Raw genomic sequence first — 17574 nt, 5'->3', positions numbered from 1 at the left:
AAAGGCCGCTTATTATAGAGAATGGAATAATTTTCTATATGTTCACCCGTTGTTTTCTTCAAGTGCTCACCCTCTGAACAAAATACTGGTTACACACAAAACAAGACTTCTTCCAAACTGCCCTACAAAATGCATCGTACTTCCAAAACTCACCCCCATTGCTATCTTTGAAATCAGCCCAATTATGTGGCCTCTCTGAGAGAGATTGGTTATTAAATACCAAGAGTCTTACATTATGATGGTTTTGTTCAGTGAATTTTGGAAACGAGGCTAAGATGTTCCAAACTAATTTTTGCAGGCAGCAAAGAGGGAAGTTTCACTGATTTTGGACTGCTTTTGAACTCTGATCTCAAAAAATAGTTTTCTAATATCTTGCACCAATCAGTACTCTAGTTCATTTAAATGAGATTAATTAGTCAAAAAAAACAAAGGACTATTTCCCTTTCAATTAAAAAGATTTTGGACAGGTTTTAGAATTGATTGGTCTATCAAATTACCATAATAACTGCATCTGCTGTCCCAACGCTAGTCTCCAAGCATTTGTTGCTATTTTTCCCTTTCTTGTGTCCCCATTGTCAGCCTTCCCATTTCCATTCTGCTCTCCTTAGTTATATCAGGCCTATATCAGTGCTCTGTCACATTGAAGAACAGGGCTTCTTTAAAGAGTTAAACAGTCTTCCTGGACCAATTTCTAGTTTTTCTCTCCATTCCACACTCTCTGAGCCAAGGTGAAGCAGTGTTTGCCGATTCATCTGTCACTGCATCTCATCAACAAAGATCACCCAAAGGATGTAGCCCATTTCCAACATTATTCAATGCTTCCTTTCAAAAATCAGAGTCTTTTGAGGCAGAAGTTAAACACTAGGGCCAGGATTTTCCGGGCCCATCATGATGGATGGGGGAGATTTGGCAGGCCAGCCAAAGGTGCATTGACTTTCAGCATGACCGGGTGATCCCAGTGGTGGGCGCAGACGGAAAATCCTGCCCTAGAGCTAATCGGCTACATAGTATCTAATTACTTTAATCATTTCGTTTGCTTTCCTTTGTGCAAATATCCTAGTCATACCAAATAAAAATTAAAACACAGAATTTCCACTTCAATAATGAGCAGTACGTATTTCAGAAACATGTTCCTATAGTCTTGAGAAGTTGGTGCAGGTAGAAATCTCTCTGGTAAGTTTTTCTCAAGTTTTGATTTAGAATAACAATCAGACTCTGACTTAGAACTTTAAAACTGTAAGCTGGTTAAGGAGCCTAATAACACCTTGGCGGTGGCAGTTATCTGTCAATCAACTGAAAACGAATGGTGCTAAGCACTGCAGCAGGAAGCTGACATAGCAACTTGGTGTTAGTCATTAGCTCTCCATAAAGGTTGACATATTTTGCTATCACACAGTGTGAGACCATAACTTGTGACAATTAGGCTCGAGTGAGACAAGGTACCAGTACTGACTTGGGAATTTGGTGCGAGGAAGGAGGTGCTAGTTTTTATATCTTTTTTCAGCCTCCAGAAGCTGGTGAGTGTTCAAGGCTTTAAGTGAACAGGCAGGTGATTTTTTTTGGTGAGTTTTAAGGTTTTATTCCTCTAAACAGGGGCAGTTTAAACAAGTACTGGGGAGATATACATATTACATTAAATTTATAGCTTAACTAGTTAAACTTCTTGATATAACCACAGACAATAGCTGAGTGATATTCTTAAACTTGAAACCTAATTAGCTAAATTAATTACAATAAATATGGCAGGGCAGGTGATGTGTTGCAGCTATAGCATGTGGGTGTTGGTGGATAGTGATCCACGGCAACCACATTTGCAGTACGTATCTGCAGCTCGAGGAATTTTCGTTCCAAATTGATAAGCTAAAGTCCAGGCTTCGGACATTTTGGCATGCCAGGAAGGAGAAAGAGAAAACAAAAACAGAATTACCTGGAAAAACTCAGCAGGTCTGGCAGCATTGGCGGAGAAGAAAAGAGTTGACGTTTCGAGTCCTCATGACCCTTCAACATAACTGGGAGAAAGAGAGTTTGTTCCAGGAGGCAGTCACATGCTTTAGGCTGGGTACTTCAGATTTGGTGCATGGTCAGGTACAGGAGAGTGTGACTACAAGAGAGGCAGGTATGGGAATCCAGAAGGTAGCAATGGAGAAGGCTCAGCCTTTGTAATTGCCCAAGAGGTCTGAGGTTCTTGTAACTTGTGTGGACAAGAGCAGGGACTGCAGGGAGCATGAGCTACCTTTTCATAGCACCATGGTGCAGGAAGCTGTTCAAGTTGGGAGAATAAAAAGTAATGTAATTGTAGTATGGGACACTATAATTAGGGGGGATAGACACTGCTCTCTGCAGCTCAGAGCATGAGTCCTAAAGGCTGTGTTGCCTGACTGGTGCCAAGGTTAAGGGCATCTCCTCAGGGCTGGAGAGGAGCTTTGAGTGGGAGGGGAAGGATACAATTGTCTTGGTCCATGTGAGTACCAACGACAGAGGCAAGGCTAAGAAAGAGGTTCTGCTGAAGGAGTATGAGCAGCTAAGGTCTAAATTAAAAAGCAGAACAACAAAAGTAATAATATCTGGATTACTACCTGAACCATGAGCAAATTGGCATAGGGTAAATAAGATTAGAGAGTTGAATGCTTGGCTCAAAGATTGGTGTGGAAGAAATGCTTTTCAATTTATGGGGCACTGGCACCAGTACGGGGGAAAGTGGGAGCTCTATTGTCTTCACCTGAACCATGCTGGGATCAGAGTTCTGGTGAGTCATATAGGGCGGTAGAGAGGGTATTAAAATAAATAGTGGGGGAGATGTAGTAAATTAAAGAGAATGGACATGGCAACATAGCAGGATAGAGATCGGGTAACGGTTGCCAGAATGTGGCAGGAAGGGACAGAACGTACAAACTTAATATTGCATCAGCAAATAAGGTCTGAGTAGGGAAAATGGTAAAAAGACAGAATTAAAGTTTCTTTATCTGAATGCACAGAGCATTCATTGCAAGATGGGATGAATTGAAAGCACAAATAGAGATAAATTAATATGATATGATATCCATTACAGAGATACAGTTGCAAAGTGACCATGGCTGGGACTTGATTATTCAAGGGTATTTGAAATTTCAGATGGACAGGAAGAAAAATAAAGGAGATGGAAGTGGCTCAATTAATAATGGGTGAGATCAGTAAAGTACTGAGAAATGATCATGGTGTGGAGCATCAAAAAAAATCGGTTTGGGTGGAGGTAAGAAATAACAAAGGAAAAAAGTCACTGTTAGGAGTAGTTGATAGGCCCCCTTAGAATAGCTAGACTGTAGGACAGAGAATAAATCAAGAAATAATGTGGGCTTATAAGAAAGTTACTGCAATAATCATAGAGATTTTAATCTTCATACACATCGGACAAACCAAATTGACAAAAGTAGCCTGGAGGATAAGTTCACAGGGTATATATTCAGGAGAGTTTCTTAGAACAATACATTCTGGAATCAACCAGAGAATAAGTTATTTTGCATGAGACAGGGTTAATTAATGACTTCATAGTAAAGATCCTCTAGGTAAGAGTGATCATAATATAATAGAATTTCAATTCAATTTGAGGATGAAAAATTGGATCAGAAATTAGTGTCTTAAACTTAAGTAAAGGCAAATACAAGGGTATGCCGACAGAGTTGGCTAAAGTGGGATGGGAAAATAAGTTAAGGTAAGGTAGTAGAGAAGCAGTGGCAGACATTTAAGAAGATATTTCATTACCCCCTATAAACACATATATTACATTGAGAAAGAAAGATGTTATGTGAAGGGTGCACCATCCGCAACTAACTAAGGAAGTTTAAGGACGGTATCAAATTGAAAGAAAAGATGTACAAGCTGCAAAGATTAGTGATAACCCAGAAGATTCGGAAAATTTATAAAACCAGAAAAGGATGACTAAAAAAAAAGAAATTGGTGTATAAGAGAAAATTAGAAAGAATTATAAAAACAGTAGAAGAATCTACAAGTATATAAAAAGCAAGAGAATAGCAAAGTGAGCACTGGTCTCTCAGGGGGTGAGACTGGGAATATAATAATGGGAAACAAGGAAATGGCTGAGACTCTGAATAAGTATTTTGTATCTGTCTTCACGGTAGTAGACACAGAAAGCATCCCAAGAATATTAGAAAGTCAGACGGCAAAAAGGAGGGAGCAATTTAAAATGATCACAATCGCTGGAGAAAATGGGACCAAAGACTAACAAGTCCCCTGGATCTGATAGCCTGCATCCTGGAGTCATTAACATTATTAGTGATAGTCACACGAATAACGCCAAGGGCAGAAATACACAAGCAATATCGCAACAATAGCCAAATTTGTTTTGGATCCAATAAAACATAATTATTCACAATCCTACTAGAAAGTGAGTATTAATTGCTTTCTTTTTTTCTTGACCACTATAGTGATGTTGCCAAGACATTCTTAAATTACAGAACTTAGTCAATGGATAACTCAACGGTGCTGAATTAAATTGGAATTGGTGTAACTTATTTATATAATGCCAGAAAAAAAAGGGAACGAAAAATATATATGAATGATTTGGGACCTTACCTGAAAAATAGCAATCCAGGCATATCCTATATTATCAAAATTAATGGCACCCTTATGTGGGTTTATATCTCCGGTTCGGCACGCATTGTAATATTGATTCCAGTTTATGCAGCCACTTGTGTTGTTCATTTCCAGGCTATATCTTGGGTGGTTATAAGAATCTAATCTAAGAAAACATTCAGCTCCATTTTCTTTCAAATTTGGAAGGTCCTGACATTTCTGCATGCCGTTGTCCCGTGGCAGTGAGCAAATAAATGGAGTCTCATCACCATTAATCTGGTAATATAGAGGTAAAGAAACATTGTAATACCTAAGAAATAAAATGAGAAGGAGTTAGTCAGTATGAATTCTCTTCAATTGTTTATTCACAATGTAATATAATGGTTTAATCAAGACCGAAAGGTCTTGTAATTCACAAAGCAAAAAAATCTATGGTCACATTTCTTATTGGTAAAACATCCATCATAAAGTAGATGCTCAGTCTTGCAGCTCCAAGTGAAATTCAATCTTTTTCTCTTCAGCTCTGAAGAAGAATCATATGGACTCAAAAGTTAACTCTGTTTCTCTCTCCACAGATGCTGTCAGGCCTGCTGAGCTTTTCCAGTGTTTTCTGTTTTTATTTCAGATTTTCAGCATCCCCATTATTTTGCTTTTATCAATTTTTTAAAACTAGCTTTTGCGCTAAACAAAAATTATTAGCATAACTGCATTTCTTTTATTTTTCTTCAGGATCTGGGCATCATTCACAAGGTCGGCATTTGTTATCCATCTCTAGCAGACCTGGAGATTCTGGTCGGCTCCCTTCCTGAACCATTGAGTTCATATGCTGAAGGTGTCCCCTCAGTGTCGTTAGATAGGGAATTCCAGGATTGTAACCCAGTGACAATGAAGGAACAATGATAAATGCCCAAATCAGAATGGTGAGGGCTTAGAGCTGAACCTGATTGATGCCTTTATACTTTTAAGTGCTAGAGGTAATGCATTTAGAAGAATTTTTTTATGGTTTGGACTCAGTATTAGGCCTTGTACAAGCTGATTTACACAATAAGGCACAAGTTGTTCTAGAGTTATATCCCATATTTTGGCATGGGAAGACAGCAGTTCTTCAAAACCAGTGTGCAATTTCTATTTCCCACATGAGACTTGGCTCGAGACTTCTCTAAACAAGGCTTTATTTAATTTAATGCTGTTTTCTAAGAAATTACAAATCATCTTTGTGCTAGAGACTTGCATCCGTTCCATATTGGATAAAAATATTAGAAGTGCTGAATTAAAGTAGCTTAATCATGGGAAAGGCCAATATCAGGAACCAGTAAATCAGGGGATCAGTGAGGATTGTGGGAGCATCGAAGAGAGTACCAAGAAGTAATTGAAATGGTATGGTCATCTATTGCAGAGAGTGAAACAAGTGATGGCAATGTGACTGCCAGAAAAAAAGAGGAAGAAGTCCTGAAACCAGATGCAAGATGGAGTGGCAAGAGATTTAATTGCAGAGGGATTGGAAGAGGATTGGGTGACTGACAGGAAGAGATGGAGAAGGGTAATCAACCAGCATTGTAGTGACCCCAAGTAAAATGGGAGAAGCCGAAAGAAGATTATAGAGCTATCTAATTAGTTCCACTCTCCTGATCTTTCCCCACAGCCCTGTAAATATTTCCTTTAAGAGGATGAAAAAGCTCCTATCCCACCTTAATGTATTAGGTTCTTAGGTCCCATAGTTGTTTGGAAATTGCTTTCATTTATAGCTCAATCTGGTCTCCAATTTAATTCAGACCTTGGAAAGGTAGTCAGCCCAAAGGTAAATTTCCATTTAGAATACTGTCACACTTAGTTTCAATCTTCCAACTGTTCAGTGAAATAACGTGTTCACTAAATTGTTTTTCTTTTATTTTCCTATTCAATCCTTTGTTTCTATGAACGTTTTATTTTATGATTGCCGATTTTCTCTTCTGAAAGCATTGACTCCCTCCTGGGCTACTTTTTACGTGCCCACTGCACCACCTTCCCCCCCACCCCCGAGCTCACCCCCATAATACGGGGGGTGGTGGGTGCCAAAATCAGCAACCCACTTGCCTTATTTAAATAGGTAATCAAGGGTCAATTTGACTTGGTAACAAGCCTATTGGCCCTGATAACACGCTGCCCACGTCATAAAATATTTGGCATGGGCAGTCGGTCGGGAGTGGAAGCCCGATTTTTAAAATAAATTCTCCAAAGGTTGGGAAGGAAGGGAGGTTTATCTTCGGGAGCTGCCCTTTGTGGATCGGGGGGGTGGCCTCTCTAAGATAGAGCACCCCCCCCCTTTCTACCTACCCACCTGCAGCCTTAAACCCATCCTCCCCCACCCCACACCCCACTTCCTAACCTGCCTAAAACTTCCCTGACCAAGATCTCGGACTTACCTATTTCTTCTTTTTCCTGGTTGCATTCCTGGCACCGCCCACTAATGCGCTCCTGGCACTGCCAGGATGATGGAGCTGCTGGCCAATTGGATTGGCTGGCAGTTCCCAAAGGCAGGGTCCTCCTGCCCATTGGGGTCCTTTGTTTAGTCGGTCCACAGCGCATTATGTCTGCAGGGTGGGCTGGCATTGAACCAATCCACTCCACGTTGACTTTGCCTCTGGGAGGGCAAGCCACCCGCTCCTTGTAATATTCAGCTCATAGTTTCACAGGCAACAGGTGCAAGCTATGTGACCATGTAGACCAATATTTTTACCACCTGATGCTGACAAATGCACAGCTTCAAGCAAGGGTTGCCAATAATAATCAGGTATGAAAATCTGGGATGATTTTTCCTGAGGTGAAGAACAACGCCCATACTGCCACCTTATCTAAGTAATGAATTTAGCACTGACTAAGGATCAAATCTTCTTTAATCTTTAAATTCCTTCTGTTCCCTTGTGCAATATGTTACAAACCATTTCTATTTCACTCAGAATATAATTCAGGAATATGCATGCACCATTTGCTCTACTTGTTATTGTGCTACAATATCCCAGCAGGATGTTTTGAAAAATACCATTCAATAGAAAAGTGACAGAAAATGTTTACTTCAAAGAAAGTTAATTCCAAAAGTTGTGAGGAACGTAATGTGTGCTTGCTGTTTTCTGCTCTAATTTACTTCCAAATCCATCTGAAGGCATACAGTTCCACCCACACCATGTATATTGTCCATGTGATCCCTGTGTAAGCCTAGCATGTCAGCAGGCAATTAGACTGTGGATGAATACGGGAAGAGAGCGATGATCCCACTGTCTTAAAACCATATAATCACACATACTTCTTGCAAGAAGCAATTAGATCTTGGTTAGGAATGAAATCCTTAATGATTTTTCAGTTCTTCATCTTGGAGGTGTTGAAAGCAAATTCAGTGATCCTATTGCTGCTCAAGCTAAATCTAGGATCTACAAATTATACACAGGAATATCCTGGTCTGTAATGTTCAGCTACTCACTGGATAAACTGACCATTGTTGAGCTTAACCGATTTTGTGCTTGCTTTTCTAGACAGCTATTTAATAAAGCTTTTACCATAAGCAACATGACATTAGAGCCATTGCTAGCCATAATGGTCTATCCCACACTATTCATTCATTGGAGGATAATCTGTATTCTCAAATCATTTGCTAGTTGTAGCTTTATACTGGATAATGGCATCAAATACAATCATACTCATAGCTGGATAATTAGATTCTCTGTTGCTCCAGGCATGCCTTGCACCCAACTTCTGGGCTCTGCACCTACTACCTTAATACTGTGCATGAATTTGGGTTACTTTCACACAACTTTTTTTCCATAGAACCTTCCTCACAAAGCTTCAGATAAGGTTCTCTTAGTTAAGGCATCATTGTTAGTAGATAAAAATAAATGAAAAATTTACACAATATATTTTTATTCTTTAATGCATATAAAATAAACATTGTGAAAATATGATGTGCTCCAGTCAGGATTTCTTTGATCAAGAGTTTGCCAAGTTTACTAGCTCCTGGATTTGTTTACATGCTTCATATGTTACTTGGGTCAGAAAATAAGTTTTTACTAAATTCCACCAATATAACTCGGGATATTTTTTCTGAGGGTGAATCAGTAAAAATGGATTTTTCCTCAAAATTTGAGAAATAATTTTCCATTTTTTCCTTATTTACATGTGTCTACTTCACATCTGCACTGACAATATGCACATGGATGCTGTATATGTCATGCCTGGTGTCAGTGATGTGACACACATATCGTTGGAGCCAATTTTCAGCAGTTCAAGAAATAAAGGCTGTATCATTTGTTCCTTTGTTTCAAAGAAGGTGGATCTTCTTTATAATTTTTAATAAATAATCTTTATAATTACTATAATTAGTGTACTCCAATAAAATGTTAAATCTTTCATTTATAGTTAGATATGAAGCAAGCACCATAGAGTACTGGTGTAGTTAACTCACTGATAGTACCCATAAAGACAAAGGTCATCAAAGATTGGTTCAGGTCACACACCAAGGTATTATAAAGCAAAAGCAAGGTCACTACTGCTGCTATGAAAATGATCTCCAATCTTAAATAGTCCCTCAGGATTGAGGATCACTTGCTTCCACTCCAGTTCAATGGGTTCTGAGATGGCTGATATGTCCAATGTGCAATCTGCAGACTTTGTTACATGTGGGCAGGTGGTGCTTGAAGGGTTGTGTAGATGGATTGTTTGGAAGTTTGTGCATTCCTTCCAACACCTCAATTTCACCTCTGCACATTCCTGATGAAGTCTCTTGATGTGTTTGATGCCTTCCTGGATGAGCCTTTGCTATTTTGGTCAGTCACAAACCAGGGACTCCCTCAAGTCAGCAGGGATTTTGACCTCTTCAGGGATGCTTTAAGGACATTCCTAAAGTGTTTCCGCTGTCCTCCTCGGAGTCTCCTGCCAAGACCAAGTTCCAAGTAGAGCAGTTGCTTCAGGAGTCTGGTATCAGGCATAAAAACTACATGTCCGGCCCAGTGGAGCTGGTTTTGAGTAATTAGCATTGATGATGGGCAAGTTGGCTTGGGAGAGGACCCTGCTGCTGGATTGCCTTTCTTGCCACCAGAATTGGATCTTCAATAATATATTATCCTACCATCATAGCAGTAGATAAATGGATAAAGCCACAATAAATTTGTTTTTACTTGTAATTGGAGAGAAAAAACGCTGAAATGAGAGTTTGATGGTGAGCCCCTGATCGGTCTATTCTCAGTTTGGCTATTTCATTGAATTAATTCAATAAGGAAAAACAATGCACGCAGGCAGATTTGCATTTGCCTCTTGATGACTTGCCCCAGGTGAAGGGATGGAACATGGCCATTAAAATTCCACAGTACTTGGTGTATCAATTTAACTTAAAATACTGTCTCCTGAAGCAATAATTAAAATGAAAGGGCTACTGGAATACAGGGCATAATCTAGTCAGCATATTTCAGTGGGAACCAAGACAAAATAAGGTCAATTTTTTAATAAACATGTTCCTTCCTCTTCTCAGGAAAATTGATTCTTGTGTTATATGAATTATGCATTTTCCAAGTTTGTACAAAAAAGAAAGATTAAGTATTATGAGAAGACTGTTACCATTCACTAAGATTCATACACAATATAAAACAGCACAACTGCCTGGGGTACTAATTATCTGCTCTAACAACACAGCTACTACAGAATATGGAACACTCTCAAGACTAGGTAGGCCATCATTATAGCTTGTCTAGGTTTGAAGAAGTCTTAAACACAGACCTATGATTAGAAATACCACGCAATCATTAAAATGCCATTTTCTGCTCACAAAAAACTAAAATAAAAAGCAAAATGTATGAACTTCCTTATTAGAAGTGTTCTTTTAAGGCTTCCTGACAGTTTCCATAAAGTGTATAGCTGAAATCTGTGCAATTACTTGCCAGAACGTACAAACTGGCAGAAAACAAAGAAAATTGCCAATAGCTTTTGCAAGAGGCACATCAGTTTATAATCTTCTGTATAATCCTTTCTTAAGGTATATGGATTGTGGGATATAACAATCAACATTTTCCTTTTCCTTGATCTCATAAGGCACTAATGCCATTTTGAAGGTGTCAACCTTACCAGACAAAGCAACGAGTTAAAAATTGAACAAAAAGCCAAAATTACAGGGTCATTTCCCAATACCACACCCCTAGTGTGGAGACTTAACCAATGGATGCAAGTCAGAAATTTGGAAGCAGTTTTGTATGTTTTCCTGATCTTTCTTTAAGTGATCGGCAAATGATGCACAGCATGTGACTGAATTTCTGATCTGTGCTGCTGGGAAAGTGATATCCCCCACCAGCAGAGTTGGAAAATTACATTTCTAAGTGCAACTCATTGTGTGGAATCATCCCAGATTTGCACAAAGCGCGGGTAGCAGGTGTGAAAAAAAGATGTTTTAACTGCCAGCCACAATGGTGAGTTTTCGTGCCATATTGTCCCCTTCCCGCCTCATAAATTATGCAGTGACAGGAAACACACATGCTCGCTGGTGGGCAGCCTCCGATTTGCCCACCACATCATTACCTCGCCGCTTCCTCATGCCGGGGCCATATTTAAACTGCAGCTGTGTGCACAGTTCTCAAAGCTTGCAGCCCAGGCCTGCACCAGTGAAGACATCACCCTAAATGCCAAGAAGAGTGCAGCCCCCCTGACTTAGTGGCGCATCCCTGGGACCCCTTCTGGATACTGTGGAGGTCTGCCGCGATGTCCTCTACCCCGACTCTGGCCACAGGAGGCCCACCAGTCTCACCTCTCTGGCTTGGAAGGCAGTAGCAGAGGCGATCAGTGCCAAAGCTGCACACAAGAGATAAGCCATCCAGTGCAGAAAATGGATGAATGATCTCATCCGTGCCGCCAGGGGAAGTCAACAATCTCATCACTCTAAACTCACATACTCACAAAGCCATCACACATTCACTGGCATCTCATTCACTGCCAGCTCAAGGAACATCACCACACACTCTCACACACACACACACACCCTCACATCTCCATCTGGCCTAATCTCCTCTGAAGATTGCCTCCTCAGCCCTCGCCATCTTGAGGTCACTTGCACAGATCAACATGTGCCTCACACACACCCTGGGATACACCCCCCCCCTTCCCCAGTACAGCCCTCACTCAGTAGCCTCTTCCTTTGCCTGAGGTCACTTCTCCCCCTTTCTCAATAAGCCCTAGCCCTGCAGCCATTGTAAAGCCACCCCTGCCTTACAGGTTTGGTAGGTAGAGACCTGCCCATGACCCCCCCTAAAAGTGATGTGGTGCTCTCTTCGAAGCCAAGCACTAATGACAGCGAGTGCTGTCGAAGTAAGGTAGGCAAACAAACCTCAAAGTCCTGAGCGATGTGTAGTTCGCCAGATGCATGTTGCTTGTGTATAGTTGTGAAACATGTTGGCGTGCAATTACGCCAACCTGCCTGGATAATCTAGTGTGGGGGATGATTTCGGTGAGCAGGGCTTATAATGAGATGCTAAAGTATTGAAATTAGGTTCCTAACATGAGGCAACTGGAAACGTGATCTGTCATTAACAGGTGGAGCAGATGATCACAAACTGGTTTCATGACTGCGTAAAGCCAATTTTTGACCTTCTCGTCATATTGTCCACTCATGGCTGCCATGACACCCGATGCCAACGAGACTGGATGATTCTGCCCATCATCCTAAATTTCTTGCACACCTATCCAGGATTTGCAATTAACAACAACAATTAAACATCATTCTTAAGACTGGAAGATTTATTTGGGAAGAGCTACACATCTTCTCAACATGACCTTGAAGTATCATTTTAAATAATGAATCAATGTCACAGAAGTTTCATAAAGAAGAGCTATTACATTTCCAATTACACAAGTTAAATATAATTCTTAGTAGTAACAAGGTGTGAAAAAGGCCAGGAAAGAGAAAGAAGCAACATAATAAAAGGGTAATTTGAACGGAATACACAACAAACTCTACACTTTGGCAGCTTACAATCTACTTGTGTACATGGATAGTAAACTAGCCTTACATGTGTATGGAATACAAGGAATAGCACTGCAGAGGAAAACAAGATGTTTCTGCTTTGTTTGCATCCACTGACAGTATCAAATGCTCCAAGATCATGTATTGCATGGAAAGACAGTTCCACTGACAGTATGCCAACCACAGTAACAGATGCATACAACCCAATGTGCCAACATGCCAATGCTCAAACTGCCAATTCTTCTGAATTTCTGCGTGAGACTGCCAAGTTAATGTAAATCTTGCCAAGTTTAAAGACAGCTTTACACTTGTTGCTCATGCCACATAGGAACTGGATCAAGACCTACCAAATATTTCACTTGCACTTGTCACAAGGACAAGATTACAACCTTCTCAGTCTGACAGGAGCTTGAATACAGGTGTCATAGATTGGTCTAACTTGATCCCTAACTCAACTAAAATTAAAATACAATTACCCATGAAAAAATGCACTTCTTTCAGTCAGTGTTTTATTTTGTATTATATTGGCTAAATGAATACCTCTTTAATGTCACAGAATTTCTCTGGGATACTATGTACTAGATAAACTTAAATCCAGAATGTGCATTTTACAGTGAATTCCTTGTATGAGAACTAACGTCTGAGGAAGTGGAACTCACTGCCCTATCAAGTGGTTCAGGCAGATCACATTGATACATTTAAGGAGAGGCTATGCATATGTGTATATGTATAATATTTATATGAGGGAGAAGGGAATAGGGGGACAGGGGAATTTAGACTGGGAGGAAGTCTGTGTACAGTATTAACACCAGCAGACGAAAATGGCCCAAATGACCCATTTCTATGCTGTAGATTCAATAGCAACTGCCATTGAGAATATCTAGTTCATTGTTCCTGTGTTTTAGAATATATCTTTTAGTTTTAGAATATAATTTGTAGTTTTAAGAATGAAAGTTTTAACTGTAGAAAATGGGGTAAATGCAATGTAAACAAGCTGGGTGGCTATGACACTTAAAAGGTCTGAATAGAACAGATAGAGCTATCGAACAGCAGGTGGAGAAACTTAACAATACATGATCAAACTGAAAACAGAAACTGAAAATGGAAACAGAAAAGGGATGCATAGAAAGGAAACTGACCCTCCCTGTTTCTAAGGAAACAAAAATTGAACCTGAGATTTGGAAACCAAAACTTCTGGGCAGACTGAGGGTAAATAAAGATATACAGAGCCATCCAAGTAGTGGTTGCAGCTTGGAACTGGTGTGCGCAATCTGCAACTCACTGAGAGAAGATAGATAAAGTAAATGAAAGTTAGATAGACCTGCACTGTAAGCAGAGTAAAAAACGAACTTCATCATTCACTGTTTGGAATGCGGGTGAGGCTTAATCTCAGTTTGAATTTTGTGAGGGAACAGAAGCTGGAATATTGCCTAATTTGAAACTAGTGAAAGAATTGACAATGGTCCCTGCAGAGTTCTGTGGCAAAGAGAACAACCAGTAGTTTAGCTTGGAAGAATTGGAAAAGCAATCAGAACAAAGCCCTGAGGCAACCACAGTCAAGAGTTAGTAATTGAAAGTTATACCTCTGCAAATAGCTGGAGCTGAGAAGAATTAAATAGTTTCCAAAGGAATCTGACGCACTGATGGTTGTTCCCCATAGGAATAAATAACTTACGATATCATAACTTATGAGGGAATTCGTGGGAAAAGTAAGCCTGGCATATGTGAGTATAAGCTATAATGTTAACTTAATCATAATTGCTTTATTTAATTTGTTCTATATACACAATAAAGTTTATCTTTTGCTAAAAGAAATGTGAAATCTTGTGTTGTAGTTCTATTGGTTAAAATGAGGTGTCCAGATTTCTCTTTAAATGTCAACAGTCTTTTACAGGATCGCAACTACTTATTGGGAAAAAAATAAGTCATCCCTTCTGCTCCCAGCATATGAGTGATGTTCTCACTTCTCCACATGTGCACTTTCTAACAGAACAGACTAAATAGCAATCAGAAGCTGAAACCCTAGCTGCCAATTTTCTGCTGATAGCCTAGAGGTGCTAATAATCATTATGGTGCTGTTCCTGTGGAGACAAACAAAAGTGGCAGAAATTGATTTTGGGACTTTCATAACCTATAATACTCAGTTGGTTTGCTCAAAGTGTCTTGGTTTATCATATTTTGACAATGTTGTTAATGGGTTAATTTTCTCCATAGTGTTGAGAACTGTGCAGCAGTGGCATAATCACACATCCAACAAGTTGAGAATTAACAAGTTTTATTTCCAATTCATTTGGCCAGGAAGTAGAAAAAGTTACTCTTTATCTGTATATATTATGCAGATATATAAATTACTGTCAAAATTTTTCACATACCAGGTTTGGTCGCCAGATTTTGCTAATCTCAACCAGAGTTATTTTGTGTGTCTGTATTGAGCCGGAAGGAAAGGGAGACGCCCACAATATAACTTTAAAAAGATCGACCCTGCACAGAGCTATGAAGGTTATCGCATTCCAACTAATGCCTGTTTGAAGCTTTTAATGAAAGTGTCACTTATTTGCATGCCATCTGATTCTGTCTATAGTAATCAGGATTTCCTAAGGTAATAAAAGTTCACTGGTGTCTACTGTAAATGTTATTTTAAAAAATCACCATCAATTTGCTGAGTTCAGAGGGGAAGGAAAACAATAATGAAGAAATGTAATTGAAAATTAAGCAGTGTGTGAATAGCTATTGCCGAAGGGGAGAAGGGAGGGAAAGAAAAAGTGACAGCTACACAAGTAAAACAGTGTACAACATAGGCTTCATAATTCCAATTAAATTCTAATCGAAGAAACAAATCAGATAATTATGCATTATTTCTGTCAGAAGCTACAAGAGAATTTTAATAAAGTTGTACATTGCCAGTTATGAACTGGTGACTGAGACATGGCTGCATTACCAGTCAAACACTATAAACTTTGCAAAACATCAGGCACCTTCTCTTTATTAGGGGCATTTTTATCAACCAATGGAGCTCCCTTAACATTGCCCACAGTAAATAAGATGATCGATTGTTTCAGAAGACAAATAGTGTGCAAGGTATTATTCTGTTAGTCAGAATATAGGAACAGGAGTAGATCATTTAACTCTCCCAGCCTTTTCTGGCATTGAGCTGGATCTTGGCTGATCTGTGACACAACCCCAAAGCCTCACCATTTCGCCATATCCCTTAAGACCTTTATCAATCTCAGATTTAAAACTAACAATTGATTTAGTATTCACTGTTATCTGCGAAATAGAATTCCAAACTTCTACCACTCTTGCATGTAGAAATGTTTCTTAACTTCTCTAATATTTGGACTATGCCCCCCTAGTCTTTGATTCCCCAACTAGTGGGAATAGTTTCTATTTACCTTATTTGTTCCCCTTAACTTCTTGAAAACCCTGATCAAGTCACAAGTTAACATCCTAAATTCTAGGGAATACAACCTTATTAATTTAACACCCAAGGGTCCTGGGGCCCAACTTACCCGTGTGAGGTGGGAATCGTGAGTCAGGGCTGCAACCAAGTTGTGTTCCAGCCTTCGTCTCTAGGCTGCCTGAGAATGTGATTTTGTGTTCCCTGAGGCCTTAATTGACTTCAAGGTGGGGCCACAATTGTCCTCAACGTGGGTCTGCTGCCCACAGTGGCAGACCTGAGGTGGGAATGAAGTTGGACTGGATCTTGTGCAGGCAGCTGTAAGAGGCATACATCCATTCCTGTCCGTTCACCAATACACCGGCCTAGAACCTTTTTGCCCATCCCTCTTGCCCCCATCACGTCCAGCCCCCAAATCCCAGGCTCCCATCCCACTATCCCCTCACCATCCCATCCTCCTCACCCCCATCACCCAGCCATTCCTCCACCCCCCACCCTACATCCCCATTCCCACCCCACCCCTCATCCACATGTGGGGCCGTAACTTCCAACTAGCATCAGAAAGTGCTGGCCTACAGGAATTAGAAGAAATAAATGCACACTTCCTTGGGCTCAAAAATTAAGTTGACCCTTCCATTCGCTGGAGCTACTTGGGGCCTGCATCGAAAGACTCCTCACAGGCCCCAGTGAAGTGCAGCTCTGGTGGATTCAAAGAGGCCACACCCCCTTATTTTACGGCACTTGCTCCTGTAAGGAAGGTAAGTTTAAAGGGCCAGTGAAATTGACAGGCCAGGGAGAAGGTAAGTGTCTAAGGTAAGTGGATAGGATTTGGGGGGTGTTGGGGGGTTGGACGGAGGTCCAGGGCAGTGGGTCAGCTGGAGGGGTGGGGGTGTGGTGGTGGTGGTGGGGGGGGGGGGGGGGGGGGGGGCGGGGGGGAGAGTCGGGGGAGTCCTGTGGGGTCAGTCTGGGTTTTACAATAGTTACCCAGGAGTTAGAAAAGGTTTTCATTCTTCTAACTTTTTCTGAGTGACTATTGGTGTAACCCTGGCAAAGCCATCAACAGTTTGCAATTTCAACCGAATTTTCGGATGGTTCCTAGTGCAATGCAATTGTCTAGAGAAAGCATGCATTTCTGGTCAATTGTTGTGCAAACCCTTGCCTAGGAACTTCAGAGAGGGTTTCCCCAGCGCGTGCTTGGGGAACCCCCCAAATCCGATGATGGGAAGCTTGGAGGCTACAGCCCATGACTTTGCAAGCCCTATTATAAAAGCTAGATTGCTTCCAAGAGCCCATGAATCCTCCAAATAAACAATGTGACTCTTTAGAGCAGCTGTATAAGCATTGTCAAATATTCATAAACATATTAAAAACCTAGATTACATCCAAGAGCCCATAAATCCCCAAATAAACAAATTTAATATTCACTGTTGTCTGTGGAATAGAATTCCAAACTTCTACCACTCTTGCATGTAGAACTGCTAAACTCGGCATGTCTAAACTGATAGCATAATCAAAAGTGCTTAAAAAAATTACTTACCTTTTAAAACGCTTCCCACCTCCACACTGCTAGTGTAAAACTCAACAGCTGCTGAACCCCAGCTGCCTCATTAAAAATCAGAAAATTTTCAGGAGATGGGCT

General features: G+C 40.4%; 1 protein-coding gene across 1 annotated transcript in view; it reads right to left on the bottom strand.

Annotated features, from left to right (window-relative positions):
• The window catches only part of LOC121287977 (voltage-dependent T-type calcium channel subunit alpha-1H-like), a 617188-nt gene that overhangs the window by 233999 nt on the left and 365615 nt on the right, over positions 1-17574 (bottom strand). Inside the window, exon 6 of the mRNA XM_041206154.1 lies at positions 4570-4879. Within this exon, the coding sequence (XP_041062088.1) occupies positions 4570-4879 (310 nt within the window). The remainder of the gene's footprint in view (positions 1-4569; positions 4880-17574) is intronic.

Source organism: Carcharodon carcharias, chromosome 15 (genome assembly GCF_017639515.1).
Source record: "Carcharodon carcharias isolate sCarCar2 chromosome 15, sCarCar2.pri, whole genome shotgun sequence".
Taxonomy (NCBI): Eukaryota; Metazoa; Chordata; class Chondrichthyes; order Lamniformes; family Lamnidae; genus Carcharodon; species Carcharodon carcharias.
The sequence above is the reverse complement of the archived record's forward strand: the minus strand, read 5'-3'. Positions and strand labels throughout refer to the sequence as shown.